This window comes from Zootoca vivipara, chromosome 5 (assembly GCF_965207765.1).
Source record: "Zootoca vivipara chromosome 5, rZooViv2.hap1.1, whole genome shotgun sequence".
Lineage (NCBI taxonomy): Eukaryota > Metazoa > Chordata > Lepidosauria > Squamata > Lacertidae > Zootoca > Zootoca vivipara.
Window position 1 is genome coordinate 26284268 of NC_142588.1, and position 18974 is coordinate 26303241.

At 42.0% G+C, this 18974-nt stretch overlaps 1 protein-coding gene across 2 annotated transcripts in view; it reads left to right on the top strand.

The window, feature by feature from the left end:
* Positions 1-18974, top strand: part of TET1 (tet methylcytosine dioxygenase 1) — a 75639-nt gene that overhangs the window by 13753 nt on the left and 42912 nt on the right. For both annotated transcript variants that reach the window (XM_088669532.1, XM_088669531.1), the window contains exons 2-3: positions 4663-6759; positions 17338-17388. In XM_088669532.1, coding sequence (XP_088525658.1) covers positions 4783-6759; positions 17338-17388 — 2028 coding nt within the window. In that variant the 5' untranslated portion in view covers positions 4663-4782. The remainder of the gene's footprint in view (positions 1-4662; positions 6760-17337; positions 17389-18974) is intronic.

The following is an 18974-nucleotide window of genomic DNA, read 5'->3' on the forward strand; positions in this document are numbered from 1 at the left end:
TACGTATAAACATGTGTAACATTGCACTGCCTAAGTACTCTTATTAGAGACTAAGGCTGCAGTCCTAACCTCATTTACCTGGGAGCAAGCCCCATTGAATTCAGTTGGACCCCATTGAATTTACCTGGGAGCAAGCCCCATTGAATTCTGAGTAGACATGAGGATTGCATTGTGAATGTCCATGGGACTTCAAAGTACACACATGCTTAGGATTTTACTGTAAGACTATGTATGGCTACTTAAACAACACATCCATCCTCACAGAATCTGGGGTAGAGCAGATAGCATCTCAATATGCATGCATAAGATCCATCTGAATCTATGATACACTGAATTGGGGCCAGTGTATTGAGGGTCAGGGCATAGGAAAGTGTAGGTGCAGTGCTCAAAGCATTTAGTCTGGAGCAAAGAAGGAGCAAGAAATGTTTTGGTATCTGGATATTCCGGATTATGCATGCAAAACAAATGCCTACCTATAAACAGTTGCTAAGCAGCATTGAAATACAGTGGTGCCTCGCTAGACGAATTTAATTCGTTCCACGGGTCTTTTCTTATAACGAAAAAAATCGTCTAGCGAGTCCCATAGGAATGCATTGAATTTTTTTCGAATTGTTTTTTGCCCATAGGAACGCATTAATTGAATTTCAATGCATTCCTATGGGAAACCGCGATTCGCTAGACGAAAACGCATTCGTCTAGCGAAGCAACCTCTGCTCAAAAAATCCTTTAGTTAAGCGGAAATTTCGTTAAGCAGGACGTTCGTTAAGCGAGGCACCACTGTACTACACTTGCGAGAAAGTTCCTCAAGAGTAGGGAGGATTCTAGTTTTTATCTTGATGAGATAAGCATTTGCCAGGATTATACTGCCTCCATCAAACTCTGGGAATTATTACATTAAATTCCTAGCCACCTTAATGTTGTATACAACTGGAAATCATTCTGGGTGTGCAGTTTAAATACGTAGTTCAGGTTGTAATACAACAAGGTAACATATGAGAAAGAGTTATCCATTTGTTGGAAGGGACCAAGAGCTTGCTTCCTTCTTCAGTAGCCTTGGAGCTAGAGCTTTCTTATCTTTGCAGTTCCTGACCAATATTCTTACAGGAAGGGGATTTCTCAACCCCCTTGTGTCTGTCTTCATTGTTCAAGTGCTCTTCTATTTAAGGGGGAGAAATTGTATTCCTCTCCCTCACTTAATTAAATAAATTTTCGCATCATTAAATTCTTGTTAAATTTTGTCATATTGCAGGCCAGTGTTCTGGTTGTCTTGTTCTTTGGACTGCCACATTTTCTGGACACTTGAAGGGCTTCTAAATTTTGGCACTGGAATGCATGGGCGATGTGTCTGAGGCTGAGCCAAAAGCACATATGCAGCATGGAGGGTTGTGGAAGTTGTCTTCATCTTCGTCATCCTTCTTAAATATCTGTGTCAAGTTGCAATGGATAGTGATCTTGTAAATTGTATTGTTTGAAAGTGGTCATTGCAGGACCATGAGGAAGGGCCATAGCTTATTGTTGGAGCATCTCTTTTACATGCAGAAGGACCCAGATTAAGTCCCTGGCATCTCCAGGTACAGCTGAGAATGTCTGCTGCCTGAAATCTTGTAGAACCACAGCTGGTCATTGTAGACAATGCTGAGTTAGATGGACCAATGGTCTGACGCAGTATAAGGCAGTTTCCTATACATTAGTAAGATGCAAGAATAATTGTCATAACTACACATAGCGCTGTGGTCTAAACCACAGAGCCTAGGGCTTGCCAATCAGAAGGTCGGCGGTTTGAATCCCTGCGACGGGGTGAGCTCTTGTTGCTCGGTCCCTGTTCCTGCCAACCTAGCAGTTCGAAATCACGTCCAAGTGCAAGTAGATAAATAGGTACCGCTCTGGCGGTAAGGTAAACGACGTTTCTGTGCGCTGCTCTGGTTCGCCAGAAGCAGATTAGTTATGCTGGCCACATGACCCGGAAGTTGTACGCTGGCTCCCTTGGCCAATAAAGTGAGATGAGTGCCACAACCCCAGAGTTGTCCACGACTGGACCTAATGGTCAGGGGTCCCTTTACCTTTTACACATAGCAATTGCAGAAGATGTGTTTAAGTTGGGAAAGCTATCAAAAACAGTGTCAGTTCTCAACAGTTCACAGCATTGGTTGCAATGCTTTTGAGCAATTCTAATGAGTACCTTGTTCAAATATGGATGATTAATAGGGCTTTGAAGAATAGTATTTTAGGTGACAAATACTGTATAATAGCGATGCGGGCACTTGCGAATCTATAGCACCTACTGGTTACATAGCAATTCTTCCTCTTCTTCATCCTGCTCAGTCCAGAAAAGCTACATTTGACAGCATTAAACTCCATTCAACTCAGTGGGATTTCTCTTCCAAGTAAACCTACGTAAGATTGTGCTATGTATCCTTTTACAGTCATACCTCGGTTTAAGTACGCTTCGGTTTGAGTACTTTCAGTTTAAGTACTCCCCGGACCCGTCTGGAACGGATTAATCCACTTTCCATTACTTTCAATGGGAAAGTTCGTTTCAGGTTAAGTACAGACTTCCGGAACCAATTGTGTACTTAAATCGAGGTACCACTGTACATTTGTTTCTTTGGGAATCAGCTCCAGCTGGATTCTTGTGCTCAACATCTTTAGGTGGAAATGGAACTGTTTTGTTCCACATAAATTTGCTGCATATATATGTCTGTACATAGTATTTTAAGGCATGTGATGAGTGTTTGTGAATTCCATGTGGAAGGGTTCCGCTATTGAAGAGAAAACTGTGCAATAAAAAGTGTATTGCAGAAAGCCATATGAAAAATAAGGGGAAGTGTGCAATTCCTTGGCACATCCAAAAGAAGCTCTGCACACCCGATGGTTGGAACAAGCATAATGATTACCACATTGCAGCTACTATAAATTGCTCTCACATGAGGACTCTTGATGTGGCAGCTCCTCGCATGGAGTGGTTTTTATTAATGCAAATGTTGATGCACAAGAGGCTTGTAATGGTATTTAATGTCATTGGATATGCATGGTGAGCCATCAAAAGCTCAACACCAGATGAATTGTTAGCACACAAATCAGTGGGTGAATGTGACTATGTGACTATGTGGTAGTTGTAACCTGTATACCCAGTCATCCTGTTCCGATAAGCTGGATTTACAATGCCCTCCCGTACATGTCTACTCAGAAGCAAGTTTCACTGAGGACAATGAGACTTTCTGATAAGTTTTCATAGGGTTGCACTGTTGGACTCTAGAATACATCTAACTTAGCTGGGTAGCACGATACATGACATTTCCCCCTCCTCCCTTTAATCTTTCTTGTTGGCATTATTTAAATGTGCTCATACTTTTCCAAACTCCTCAGAGTCTTGCTTCCCATCACAATGAATCACTGCAGCACATATTTTAGAGTGGGTTTAAACAAAACAAAACAAAAGAGCATGCCTAAAATACAATAGGGATATCCCTAGCTTTCTTCAAAGTGTGCAGGGATTTTATCACTGTTGGTGAGGTGGCAGGGAAGTTAATAATTTCTGGGGGGAAATCCTGGGGGAAATGTACAAGATTTTAGGTCTACAATCCTTTGCATGCTTAGTTGGTAGCAATTCCACTGAGTTCAAGTGGCATTTACTTATGAGTAAACATGCATAAGCTCAAACCTGTTTTAGGTCTGAAAATGTAGGTCTGAAAGGAAATGTTGCTAAGATTAAAGAGAAACATTTGGGAAATGAAATACAGTGAGTCAGCAACTTAACACATGTTTAACTTATGCACATTCAGCTTTACATGCTTGGCAATTTAAAAATAAATAAAAGGGGGCGGGCATCCGGGAAAAAGTTGTGCCAAGCCCATCCATCATTGTACCCAATGTATTTTGAGTATGCACGATTTTGGCTTTAGGCACAATCTCTAGAACGTAACCCACATATTAATTGCAAGCTTACTGTAGATCCCGATATTGAGGCTATTCTGTCAAATTTTGGATGCGGTTATTTTGAATAAATTTGTATTGGTAGTATGAGGAAATCAATATACTGTAATATCGAATGCAAACAGGATCAAAGTTCGAGGACAACTCAAAATGTTCTAAGCAGTTTTGGAATATTACATAAAATGTAGCAGCTGTTTTACAAGTGTACTGTGTTTTAGTTGAGCATTTGAATAAACTTGTTTAAACATAAGGTGCTGCCTTGTATCGGATCAGGCTGTTGGTCCATCTAACTCTATATTGTCCACAGACTAGCAGAAGAGCTCCAGGGTTTTGGACAGGAATCTTTCCAGCAATACCTGGAAATGCCGAGGATTGAAGCTGGGATTTTTTGATTACATAACATGTGCTCTACCACTGAGTTATGGCCCTTTCCACTCACAATGCTAACTTGTTAGTGACTTTTAGACACTGTGCCACTGTAGCCTAGTGGCCAAAGAGACTGAGCTCTGGACCAGGAAGCCCCTAGCTAACATATTTTCTGTGCCATGAATTCTCTAGGCAGCATTAGGCAAGATAATGTCACTCAGCTTCCCTCTTCCCAATCTGTAAGAATGCAGAGAAATAGTGTAAAGATAGTGCTTTTCGGGGTTCTATGTAACAACAACAACAACAACAACAATGTAAATATAATCATCCATAATAATCTTAAACTCCTATCTTCTATTTCAGCTCTGTGCTCTACAAGGACTACGCAGGTGAATATGCTGGCTTCTGCTGAACTGAAGACCATTTACAAGACTCCATGATCTTTAAGTCCACTCCTAGTTGCACATCTGCTGCTTGACAGAGATGGCTCGTGATGCCAGATCTTCACGATCAGTTAAAAAGGAAGAGAGAAGCAAAAAGAAATCAAGCCCAGTCAAAAAGAAATCTTGCCAAGTAACAAAAGATGCCAAGAAAACTTCTCCAAAAGCAGAAAGTTCAGCAAACTGCAAAAAGCACCTGGAAGGAAAGAATGACAGCAAGAAAAAAACACAGGAAGAGAAACCACCACTGAATGCAACATGCAGATTTCTCAGGAGCAGCGTCACCAAAGCCTTGTCTGGAACATCTTGGATGGATCTGGGGTTAACTGATAATGTTCTGTTTCATAACCAGCCTCCTTTGAGCTACAATGGCTTTACCATGACTCTTCGCAGGAAACAGTTTCCCCATAGACTGTTCCAGACGCCAACAATCATGCGAGCAACTAAAGCTAGCCCAGGGAAAAGTGGGGGGAGAAGAGAGAAGCCTGAATCAAGAACCTCTTGTGTATTAGAAAGGAAAGAAGCAGAAGAGGCTGGAAGGGATTTAAACCAGGTTGGTGCTTTATCTTCTCCGGAGGAGGAGGAGGAGGAGGAGGAGGAGGAGGAGGAGGAGGAGGAGGATCTGTGTGATCCAGAAGGGGGCTACTGCTCTGATTGTGAAAGTCAAGCCAAAAAGGGAGAGACACCTTCTGAAGAAGGCATTTCTGCTTCTAATGGTGATGTACCAGGTACCCAAAATCCAGAGATATTAAAGGAGGCATGCAAGTGCACAGAACCTGCGCCCACAGAGCAGGTTCTGAAATATTTGCCTCCGACTACCTGTGAAGAAAATTTCACTCAACTTGCCCCTGCACATTTTCATCTTGATTCTGCTATTCCTAGAAAGGTACATGAAGAGAATGACTCGGGAGCATTTGTGAAATCACATTTTGAGAGTTGTTTGGATACGTCTCCTGCCCCCAAACAGTATACCTGTTCACATTCCGATTCCGCATTAAGTCTTTCCTCGGAAGCAAACTCAAAGGAACTTGTAGAAAGGTCAGAGTTTTCCACAGACACTCACTCCAAAACTACCTGTGATTTGGTGCTAACTGATGGTGATCCTGATGCTGCCATTTTGATTACCTCCGAATTGATCTCAAAATTGCATTTAGATGACCCATGTGTGTTACAAGGGTCTCAGCTCAATCAGGATCCTGAGCCTACTATTCAAGAAGTAGAACCTGCATCGTGCTGCATCTCTGAATCAGAAGGCTGTTTAAAAGATCCAGGCCTTCGTGTGGAATCTCATTTACCAAAGGACTTGGAACTGGAGCTAAGCAGAAAAGCACTTGATTCTTATTTCAACTCCAGGCAACTTTATTTAGAATGTGACCAAACAAATGACATGTTGGCATGTGAACAGGTTTCTAATACCTCTTTGACTAGTTTTATATTGGGAGATCTTGAGCAGACACTTGAAAAGATTGCCGTAGAAACTTTCACTTTAGATTCAGGTGCTGTGCCTGTTGCACCCCTCGACCTAGAAAGTACAGCAGATTCCGTTCTGGTAAGCAGCGACATCTTTAAGGAAAGTTTTCCAAACTTGTCTGAAGATGCTAAATCAGGGCCTCCATCAGCTGCTGCAGAGGACGCAGATACCAAGACAGTTGTGCTAGATGAATCCATTCCAAAACCTCAGGATCCATTGATGCAGTTGGAAAGTGGTGGGACTGTTGTGAACCCCATTCAGGACATTGGGAAATGTGGTGCTAATCTAGTTGCAGTTTCAGAGACTGCCTCCTGTGGGAACCCAACTGGCGGTCTTCCTGTCTCGCTTGCATCTTTGCAACCTGTGCTAGAGAAGAAGAAGCGAAGGCGTTGTGGGGTGTGCGAGCCATGTTTGCGGAAAACTAACTGTGAAGAATGCAGCTGTTGCAGGAAACGCAAAACTAGTCACAGGATATGTAAAAAGAGAAAATGTGAAGAACTGAAGAAGCCTCCACTGCCGCCCTTAATGCTGCCCTTTGTGCCGTCAGAGGTAAGGAAAAAGAGATTCATCAAATGTGCATGATGCAGCCTTATTCAGCCTGGTGCTCTCCAGCTGTATTTGGGCATCACCTCTCATCATTCCCAGCCAGCATGGCCAGTGGGCAATAAATTATGGGAATTATAGATCAATGACATCTGAAGGGCACCATAAAGTCATTAAATAAAAATTACTGTGTAATTTAGTTTAAATGTTGCTAAATCCTAGCACTGTTAAAGATGCAGATGCTGTTGTAATTTCTGACCTCAGTCCAGGATTGTGTTAAGTGCATTTATGCCCACTAAAATCAATCCAGTGGAACTTATTTTTATATAAATACAGTGGAACCTCGGTTTATGAACACCTCGGTTTATGAATTTTCAGTTTATGAACGCCGCGGACCCATCTGGAACGGATTTATTCACCTTCCATTACTTTCAATGGGAAAGTTCTCTTCAGTTTATGAATGCTTCAGTTTATGAACAGACTTCCGGAACCAATTACACCCATGCTTCAGTTTATGAACGCTTCAGTTTAAGTACTCCGCGGACCCGTCTGGAACAGATTAATCCACTTTCCATTACTTTCAATGGGAAAGTTTGCTTCAGTTTATGAACGCTTCAGTTTAAGTACTCCGCGGACTGTCTGGAACAGATTAATCCACTTTCCATTACTTTCAATGGGAAAGTTCGCTTCAGTTTATGAACGCTTCAGTTTATGAACAGACTTCCGGAACCAATTGTGTTCATAAACCGAGGTACCACTGTACCATACATGGGAACCAGAGGTCCAGAAAAAAGTGACTTTGGGCATCTCCTCCCCCCCCCATGTTAGCACTTCTCCCTTTCATATATATATATATATCTATAAAATGAAACCTCAAGCATTGTGATTTATTTTTTTAAGTGACTGGTTTAATACCAAGTTCTAAGTAGTGCTTGTTAGATTTTTGCAGTTCTAACAACAGAGTTCATTCAGAAATATAGTGTTTATTACCAGTAATTTTTTTATTTCCACTGTAATTGCATAGAGCTTGTTTCTTTGTGGGCATAGTATGTTTAACATTGCAGGTTAGAAAATCACAGCCAGGCTTATAGATCAGAGGGATCATGAGACATAAACATCCTAGTGGAATTAAGGGATGATCCCCCCCCCCCACTTGCTGCCTTGGTCTGAATTTTTCCCTGTGAATAGAACTGTTGCATTTTTACAGCTTTGATCTCTCCAAATGCAAACAGCCTCAACTGTGGTTTCTAATCCCTTTTCCTACAAGGAAGTGTAGGACATGCTTCTGGTAGCACAGCAGTGAAAATAGCTATATTCAAATGGAAAGAGTTAAACCATTTTTGCTACTGTGGCAGATCAATTGTTGAGTCTGCAGTGAGTTGTGAACTTCTGGTGTCAAACAAGGAATTTTGCCTGTGTGTTGCCTCTCAGTTTTAGCCAGAGGATGGAGCTACAGGAAAACCAACCAGGCCAGCAAAGTTGCTCTAAAACTATTCCACTCAGATCATGATGATTTAGAAGTAGATTATGGTTTGCTTTCCTTGAATTGTATATTTTATCTATCTTTATGCTGCTAGATTCCACTGGATGGTAGATAGCATTCCTTGGAAGTTTTCTTCTCAGCAGGGATATTCCTTTACACTGGGAGGGTGTTTTAGAACATTTTAGAATGTAACAGCCAATGTAGGGATCCTGGATCCACTTGACCCTATAAGCCTAGGAGTATATTTTGCATTAATTGTGCAGGTTGTCAGAATTCAGTTTTCAATATGTTTGGAAGAAAGCTGGGGAAAGTATCAATTACTCCTTACATCCAAGAACATGGATAATTGAGTAAGGTTTGGCAGCAGCATACTGACTTGCTGATTGTGAATGTTTATCATGACTCACATAAAGGTGCAATTAAAATACCAAATTTATGAGTCTTGTGAAGCATTAAGAGAAGCCGGACAATAATGTGGGACAAAGGTTTAACTCATCATTAACTATAAAGGTACATATAGACGATAAAAGAGCAACCATCCCTAGAAAAAAGTGTGTGCTTGGGGGGAGAGAGGTCCAGATTCAGAAGTAATGCAAAGCCATTCTACAGCTTCATTTCTGGCTGCATAGCAGCAGCAGGCATGGGGGTGGAGTAACAGGATGCTTGCACCTTCACAATAAGCAGCATATGTGAACAGGCTGTAGAATCAGTACACTTAACTTCCCAAAAAATTATTTAATATTGAAGTGCCAGAGAGGATAGCATAGTGACCTCTACTCTTTTTTTGAGCAGTAGCATTGCTATCCTAAATTACATACTGATTCCTCAAAATTGTTTCTGTTATCTATAAACATTACCTTGTTTGAGTCTGGTCTCATCTGGTATCTAGTATCTAACAGAAACAAAAATTATGGCGGATAACCGTTGACAAGACTACGTTGGCTTGCAGCACAAGAGAGTCTCAGTTGACAGTTGAATCAAGTTCAGTGCTAAGGCTGGGAATTAAATGGCATGCTTTTTCAGACATTGGGGAAAACATGGCACCCTACAATTTTGGGCAAGGCTTTTAAACTTGAGCTGGAAGAAAATTTCTTTGTCGCTTTTTAGTGTATTGAGAATGTACTTTTTACAGGCTGCAAAACACAGCAGTAATTGCCCAGCAATTTCTGCTTGATACAGTTGAACAAAGGCAAAACAAGGCATAGGTATAGTGTGTGGTATATTCCTCTTTTACACCATTATGTTGCCCCGTATTAATTTTGTCTGACATTAAATGGATATTATACCTAGTAGCACTAGACCATCTCTTTAGAAAAGTAGGTTTGCAAATAGAAATTGCTAGAATTGTGCTGCAAAATACTTGACACTTTCAAATGGCTTCCCAGTTGTAATCTCAAGGGTAGTTTGGCATAGTTGCTACCGGTAAGTTACAGGGGCCAAACAGGAAGAAAAGTGGTGGAGCAAAGAGTCAGGAAGGGCATGGCAGCAACAAGAGCAGAAGCTGACAGCAGAAGGGGCAGAAGTGAGCAGTGCGGCAGAACTAGTGATGGGGAGTCTACCCTCTGGAGTTGTAAGGTCAAAGAGGAACGCTCTGGATAGGGTGAACCACTGATAAGGGCCACACCATGTACAGTATATTAGCTGCCATGCCTGTGGTCATCAACAAAGGCCACTTTGAAAGCCCCTGCTTTCTATGGCTATATTTGAAGGATAAGACTAAATCTGTCCTTTCTATGGCTATATTTGAAGGATAAGCCTAAATCTGTCCTGCTCCATTACACTCACACTTACAGGGTATCTTGCTGAATGTTAAATAGCTTGGCTTATTATTTTAGTTAGCCTGTGGAGGAGCTGAGTTCTTGCAAAGCGTTGTGCTTTGATCTTGTGGCCAAGCTGTTCCAACAGTTTATCTTCCTTGTCCTATTTGGCAATAACATTATTTAGGCAGATAACCCTTGTGTGTTTGTGGTGGGGGAATAAACACCTTTTGAAGCAAAACTGGTTGGAGCAAAAGCTGCTGTTGAGTTTGTGTAGAGCAGAGGTCAGCAAACCTTTTCAGCAGGGGGCGGGTCCACTGTCCCTCAGACCTTGTAGGGGGCCGGACTATGTGTGTGTGGGGAAATGAATGAATTCCTATGCCCCACAAATAACCCAGAGATGCATTTTAAATAAAAGGCTCCTTTTTCCTGCTGAATATCTAGTCGCCATTTGTGGGGGGTCAGCAACACTTTTTATTTATTATTTTGATGAGTATGAACTAATACGCAAATCACATATATGACACATGGTTAATGCCACATTTTAAACAGAAATTGCTATTATGTGTTTAATTTGATGTATACAATAAAAATATTGATACCATACTTCAGTTTTCAAAACACACTACTCCAGGCTTCCTCAACCTTGGCCCTTCAAATGTTTTGAGACTACAGTTCCCATCATCCCTGACCACTGGTCCTGCTAGCTAGGGATCATGGGAGTTGTAGGCCAAAAACATCTGGAGGGCCTAGGTTGAGGAAGCCTGCACTACTCTTTATTGTTAAACTCCTTAACATATTGTCTATCCTTAAGGTATACTTTGAGGCTTCAAGGCACATAACATTTGCATAATCCTTGAGTAACAGCCAAGTGCAAATAATGGCACCCAGACCTTTTGAGGTGTTTGCAAATGGAGAATTTTTAGGCACAAAATGTGCCTGGCGTCCTGCTAATTTTGAGCTCTGAGAGAGGCAAAGTCCCCCACACAAATTAGATCTGGAGATTGAGGCTGTATACAGCATACATTTAAAGCGCATTCCCCCCTCCAAGAATTATGGGAACTGTGGTTTAAGGGTGCTGGGAATTGAGGGGGTAAACTACAGTTTTTAGGATTCTTTTTGGGGGTCGGAGAGGGGTTGTTTTAAATTTATAATGTGTATGCAGCCAGAGGCTCTGTGCTGCCAGCTTGTGGACATAGTAGTCTTCTATGCTCTCCACTGTTGCTTGGCCTACATTGCTGCTTTAAAGGGAAGCATTGCCCAGAGAGCAGTGAAGCTGTGTCTGCTGGGTCCCATCTGCACTAGACGTTTAAAGCGGTATCATACCACTTTAAACAGCCTTAGCTTCTCCTAAAGAATCTTGGGAACTGTAGTTTAAGAATGCTGAGAGTTGTTAGTTCCCTCACAGAGCTGAAGATTGATTATTAAACTACTCCGAGAATTGTAGCTTTCTGAGGAGAATAGGGGATCTCCTAACAACTCTCAGCATCCTTAACAAACTGCAGTTCCCCAGATTCTTTGGGGGGAAGCCAAAGTAGTATTAAACTTCTTTAAATGTATAATCCAGATGGGCCTCAGTCAGATAGCACCTTGAAGCATACGCTGAGCCCACTGGAGTTGAGTGAGAGAACTGGGCCCTCTTTGGCTGTACTGGGGCCAAAGTACCATATTTTTCCGTGTATAAGACGCACCTATGTATAAAACGCCCCCTATTTTTGGGGACTCTTAATTAAGAAAACACCCCTCAGCACTACCCGTGTATAAGACAACCCCCAATTTTTGAATTATGGTGCTGGAGGAGACTCTTGAGAGTCCCATAGACTGCAAGAAGATCAAACCTATCCATTCTTAAGGAAATCAGCCCTGAGTGCTCACTGGAAGGACAGATCATGAAGCTGAGGCTCCAATACTTTGGCCACCTCATGAGAAGAGAGGAATCCTTGGAAAAGACCCTGATGTTGGGAAAGATTGAGGGCACTAGGAGAAGGGGAGGACAGAGGACAGGATGGTTGGACAGTGTTCTTGAAGCTACGAACATGAGTTTGACCAAACTGCGGGAGGCAGTGCAAGACAGGAGTGCCTGGCGTGCTATGGTCCATGGGGTCACGAAGAGTCAGACACGACTAAACGACTAAACAACAACAACAACAATTTTAAACCTATTTTTTTGGTAAAAAAACACCCCTATTCTTATACACGGAAAAATATGGTAGTAGGTTCAGGACCAGATTATGTCCTTTCAGGCTGGCAAATACATACTTTTGGATAGTTGGGTAAGGATATCTGCCAAAACTAAGTGAATGAAGAAAGGCTAATAAAAACCAGTAACGGCAGGTGGGTTTTTAATTCAAAGATCAAAACCAGGCACAGGAATGTAATTGAGTACATAAGCAAGTTCCCTCTTCGCAGGAGCATTGTAGTTGCAATATTATGGGTACTTATGCATTTTTAATTATTGAGCAAAGCAGACATCTGCTAAGGTCACCAGAAAAGAATGGTGGGAGCTAAGACAGGAAGCGATTAAGGCAAGGAGCAAAAAAGGTTTTAGCAGAGGCCATTTCAAGCAAAGGATGAATTCTAGCTCTTCTGTCAATCTTTTCCCCAGACTAAACATGCCTCCCTTTGATTTCTTCTGACCTCCTCATTGTATAGCAGCTTTGCTTCTTCACCCTTTTCTTTAAGTCTTCTCTCTGCTTTTTTAATGAGCTACCCCTATTCTTTAACTTCTTTTTCGCTGTCAGTTTCATTTTCTTGGGCACTTCTGGTGTGCTTGTGTGTTTGTGTGCACTCACACAATTTGTATGTTGAACATAATGCTCTCTGTTTGTATGGCAACAAGTACTTTTCATCTTGAGAATTCTAGACAATTGTATCAGTAAACTCTGTGCCTGGTCAGTACAATGGACAAACAGGCAGAGAAGTATATTGTATCATCTTAGCAGAGGTAGAAAATTCTAAGCAAAATAGTCTTCAAAGGTATGTTCCTGCTGCAACATGGAAAGTGAGTATCTTTTCTGCAGTGCTGATATGATCAGCTCCTGGAATGTAGCATAGATAGGCAGAGAAATCTTGGCTGATATTCTACACCTAGACTGAATTATGTGTGTCTAAACCTCAAGACTTCCAACTATTACCTAATTATCTTTCATCTGACAAGCCAACTAGTAGATGCGATGCCAGAAAATGGGTGAAAGTTTTTCAGATGCACTTTATATTCTAATATCTGCAATTTTGTTGAGTCTGTGCATAAATGCAAAAAGATAACTTATGCAATTGTTGCGTGTGTCAGTGTATACATACGTTTCACATCTGCTTGTTTCTTTTTAAGAAAAACATAGCTTGTGAAGTAGCTCTCTGGGGGGCGGGGCGGGGGGAAGTTTAAGTAACTCCCAATATGCACTAATTCCCATCCCAGATGCAGAAACAGTCTGGGTTTAAGACACCTGCTACTTCTCTTCTCCCAAGAGCAAGATAATCTTGCATCATGTACAAAAGTTCATGTGTTCTTACTGACTTGCAGTCATCTACTACAGTCATACTTCATGATAAGTCCGCTGCGGGTTGCGTCTTTTCAGGTTACGGACACGCCGAACCTGGAAGTCCCGGAACGGGTTACTTCCGGGTTTGGCGCATTCGTAACCTATGCGCAGAAGCACTAAATCATGCTTTGCGCATGCACAAAAGTGTTGTATTGCGTCACGCGCGTGCGCAGATGCGGCGCTTCAGGATGCGGCCTTTTCATGTTGCGAATGGGCCTCTGGAACGGATCCTGTTCGCAACAAGAGGTACCACTGTATTGCAATTACAATTCTTACTCCAGAAGCCTACATTGAAAGTATATGAAATTGATATTTTACCAGTATTTTACCACATTGGACTGTTGATGCAGTCACTTTGCATCTAGGGGTAAATAAACTTCTTGTATGCTACAAGTGACATCTTTGTTTTTAGGTGGGATGAAAGTCATCACTCATTCTTGAAGAATGGGAAATGGCAGACGCTTTCCTTTCGCTCTTGTAATCATACTGGTTAGAGCAGTGCTTCTCAGACTTGTTGGACTACAACTGCCATCATCTCTGACCACTGGTCCTATGAGCTAAGGATGATGGGAGTTGTAATCCAACAGCAGCTGGAGACCCAAGTTTGAGAAACACTTGGTCATGAAGCTCACTGGGTGACATTGAACTAGTAATTGCCTCTCAGCTGAATTTACCACACAGGGGTGTTGTGGGGATTAAGTGAGATGAGGGAGAACCACGTACACCACCTTAGGCCCCTTGCTGACAAAGTGGGATACAAATGCAATGAATGAATGACTAAATTAGAGTTACAGGTGGGTAGCCGTGTTGGTCTGAGTCAAAGCAAAATTTTAAAAAATTCCTTCAGTAGCACCTTAAAGACCAACTAAACACGAAAAGCTCATACCACACGAAAGCTCATACCAAAATAAAAACTTAGTTGGTCTTTAAGGTGCTACTGAAGGAATTTTTTTAAATTAGAGTTGGTAGCCAGTGTGTGTTTGCTGCTAAGAGTACTCTGCCTAGGCTTGGAAAAGCCAGTGTGAGTTTAGCATGCCCTGAAGCATCTAGGACAAGAAGAATATAAATACATGGATATTTGTTGTGAACTGAGTGAGCTAGATGATATGTGTTCATAAAGTAGCTGGGAAAGTTCTATAGTACTTTTATACCAGTATTCTCCATTGTACTTTCAAGTGTTTTGAGCACTCCACACACATCATTTAGCTGATCCTTGTAGCCCAATGACATCTGGAGAGCCACAGGCTGTAACGTCCACCATCCCTGACCACTGAAGATGCTGGTTGATGGGAGTTGGAGCCACAGGTTCACCACACTTGTTTTACAGGTACATCACTATTATTATTGTCCATGTTGTAGATGCATGAGACTGCTGGGAGAGGCTTGTGTGGAAGGCCACTTAGCCTGTGTACACACCATACATTTACCAGTAAAGCACATGACTTCCCCCAAAGAATCCTGGGAACTGTCATTTGTTAAAATAGCTACCTTTCCCAGGATTCTGTGGGGGAAGCAATGTACTTTAAAGCTATGGTGTGTACCCTAGTGAGTTTCCTGTGGAGGTAAAACTAGCTGATTTGTAGTCTCCTAGTCACTGTGCTATATGAGCCATACAAGAAAGGGTTTTGCTTACATTGATGGTTTTTAAACTCTTTTTGCCTTCAAGGAACTTGGTCGACTACAAGTCATCTGTTCAAAAAACCCACTGTGTATCTGTCATGGGACCTTTGCAAATTCAGAGGGGATTCAGAGAGGGCATGGTCAAGTGTGCAGCCTGCTCACAGTGAGCCAACTGGCCCAGCCTACAGAGCCTCATTATTTCTCACATGAAGCGCCCCCACACACACCCTGCAATCCCTTGAGGCTGAGCATTGCATAGGAGGGCTGGTAATGGAGGGCAGCATGTCTGCCTTAACTGATCTTCACATTGATGAACCTCTGGAGAATAAGCTTATCTGGGATACAATCTAAAGCCCCTTGACTCTCATGATTAGTCACTCCAGGGCAGCAGTACCATCAGATGACAGGTGGCATTTCCAGAACAGAAAAGATTGAATGGAGGTAAAAGTGGAGGTGGCATTTCACTTTAACTCCCGAAGCCATTTGAGCTGGTTAAACTGCTTCCTCACCCCCTCTCTGTGTAGTTTTCATTTAATGTGAAATATTTGCTCAACAGTAACTCGATTACAAGCTCTAGGTTGGTGGGCTTTTTTTTTTGCAGACAGCTTACTCCATCCTTTAATCTGATTACTGTTGTGAATAAAGACTGATAGATATCTATCTATTGTGTGTGTGATATACTATAGCACAATTCAAGTTTTTTTCCCATTCATATATATATGAATGTTTAAATATACTGTATATATATAAATATATATATACGCACACACACACACATATCAGTAGGTAGAAAATGGAGACCCCTGCCAGAATGGTGCCATGACCATGCCCCCCTCCCCAGTCTTTTGGTATTCTTTAAAAGAGAAAATTAGACAAGACAAGCGATAAAGAAATTCGCACCTTTCTGAGCATACAAGAGGAAGCAATATTCTCTCTCAGTGAAGATGACAGCCAGAGCCTCGTCTCTCTCCGCTTTCCTTATCATTAGCTATTAATTGCCGCCGAGGCGTGGCCAAGGGGGGTTGTCGAGGCATTAGCCGCCTCGGAGTCGGTGTCCTCGCATAACCTCCCTCTTGACCAAAAAAACCCACAAAATAGCATTAATATGTAGCCCTCGCCTTATAAAGTCAAAATGCACAATACCTTCTTGGTGAGTGCGTATGTGCGCAGCGTCCGCAGGCTCTCCCCTCCCCCCCGGGGCTCAATTGATCCCTCCTCCTCCTCCCTTGCTCTGGATCGCTCCTCTGTCTTCTCTTTCGCGTTCAGCTTTAAACCAATCAGTCAGGCAGACCAGGAGTTGGGGGGGGGGGGCGAACGGACGTTTGGTGGCTTTGCTTTTCCAGTCATTAAAAATATATATACAGTATAAATAAATATTACACCTCGCTTCCGCCTTGCCCCCCCCCGCTTGCCTCCAGCTTTTCAACCCCCTATTTCCACCCCACCCCACCCCTCGGCCGGATCCACGGTCGCAGGGAGTCCATGTCGCAGCTTGCGCCCGCCCCTTGTGTCCTCTTGCTCGGAGTAAAAACCCCTCATAGGAGACCCTTTGTTTGGGAAGGGCTAGGCAAGGGAAGAAGCGCTTTGGAAGCTCCTGGCCTCGCTTTGCTATTGGCCGGTCCTTTTCTGGAGCCTGGTGGTTGATTTTTTTGTGGGGGTTTTTTTGTGTGTGTGTGTGTGTGTGTGTAATAATATTCGAGAGGCATGCCCAGCACGTCCCCAGTGTTGGCAGGCAGGGCTTGCTGTGCTGCTTTTTGCTGCCGCCGCCGCCGCTGTTCCTTTTTAAAAACACCATGATAATAATACTCAAAAAGCAGCGTGAAGTAGTGCTGTACTGTGGAAGGTTCTTCAGCAGAAGGAAGCAAGATGGCTACCTTGTGGGTTTTGCTGTGAAGAATGCAGAGCCTAATTAAACCCGACTCTGAAGGGGGGGAAGGTTACTACTATTTTTCCCCCTCCTTCCTCGCTAACCCTCTTTCCCCCCGTTTTCTTTTTGTTTTGATTCCGGAGACTTCAACGCCTAAAGTCTACTCATCAGTTCCTTCTTAAGTTCTGCAGCGGAGAGAGAGAAAAGCCCGTATGGTTCTGCTTTAAAGTCTTCTAATGTTACAGGGGGGGGGGGATGCTTAAAAATAAATATTTGCTTTCACAAAGGCTTACTTTGCAATTTGATGTCTTTCTTTAGGTGCTAACTGAAAACAAAAGGCCTCAGAGGAGAAAGCAAAGAGTTCAAAAGGTAATAACGGATCATTTGATTTATTAATAATAATTACAGAAAAACATACCCCAACCTGTCTTACACACTTTTTTTGGCCGTGAAATAGGCGGTAGAAGAGTAGAAATTCAAGAAAGTACAGTATTAGTCTGATTTTCATATTTATGGTGAATATTAAAAGCTCATAACATTTTTGTCTTTCCCTCAGTATGATGAAGTGTGTTTTGTAGAGATTTAACTCTTTGTGCACAGAGTTGCAGGATAGAATTTTAAACTACTCGTGATGCACTGAAAATGACTTATGTCATCCTTGATACGCTTATTATGATGGAGTCGGTCCTACTGAATTCAATAAGAGTTATTTATGAGTAAATGTGTTTAGAAATTGTGCTGAAAGTGACACTTTGGTTCTTAGAGGAGGGCTGTCTTCATAAAGATATCAGGCTCTGTGTATGTTAACCGTGGAATGATAATATCTGAGTATTAAATGTTGGTTCTTGCATTTCTCTCCCTCCCCCAATGAATTGCTTCTTGTTTTGTAAAATTGACACATTCAGGTAAATATGGCCTGCAATTGGTAATTTAAAAAGTACTACAGGTATGCATTTTCTTCAATAAGCGTGTGTTGCTCTGAAAATGGTTTTTAAATCGGGCGGCGTTCCATAAGTGTTTTGGTGTGGCGTGGAGCTGCTGAAGCAAAAATTGGGAGGGAAAAAACCCTAGTGCATATTCAGTGTTTCTTGTGCATATATAAATGGCAACCCTGTTCTCTTCAGTGAGTCAGGGAATTCCTGTACACGTGCAGAGGAAATCCCTGTTTACGATGGGGAATCCCCATCCCATAGTAGAGAATTAGGGCCCCTCCCACACAAGCAGAGTGCTGAATGTCATTGGAGCTTTCCAGAATTCTGGATCATGGCGGATGTGTTTAGTCTCAGGATTCGAAAATGAAAATGTATTGCGCGTTTATGTTGCCATATTTGTACTGGGGTGTTTGCCTCCAACTCTGACATAGCGGCATGTTCTGTAGTGTGACTGAAGCCCTGGCAAACTTACTAACTCGCTGGTACACCATGCGTTAGCTCCTGTGACTAGGCTGGAAGGTCTGTGGATGTTGTTATTTTGTGGTAAGAATACTTGGTATGAGTGTAGTAATAGTTAACATGTACGGTATTTTGCTGTGTGTGATAGCTTTCAGTTTATTTAGAAACTAGACATAAGGTCCTTAAACACAGCAGTTGTGTTTAAAGATAATTATTTTATAAAAATAAAAAACCTATAGACACTTAAAGTAGATTTTAGGAGAAAATTAAGTATCCTTAAAATCTCCACTTTGATTGGCTAGGCTGCAATCCTTTGCACACTTATCTAGGAGCGCCCAGTGAACCTAGTGGGGTTTGTTCCTGAGCAAATGTGCATGGGATTGTGCTATTTACTTGAATGTGCTATAGTTGGATTTGTGTTTAAGATGCTAAAGTATACTTGAAATGTGTGTGTGGACACACTTGCATTTGAAAAAAAATTCATAATTTTATTTGCACTGCACTTAACATATTATCTTCCAAGTGTGAGCATTTTGTCTTTTTTTAATTTGGATCTGAAATATA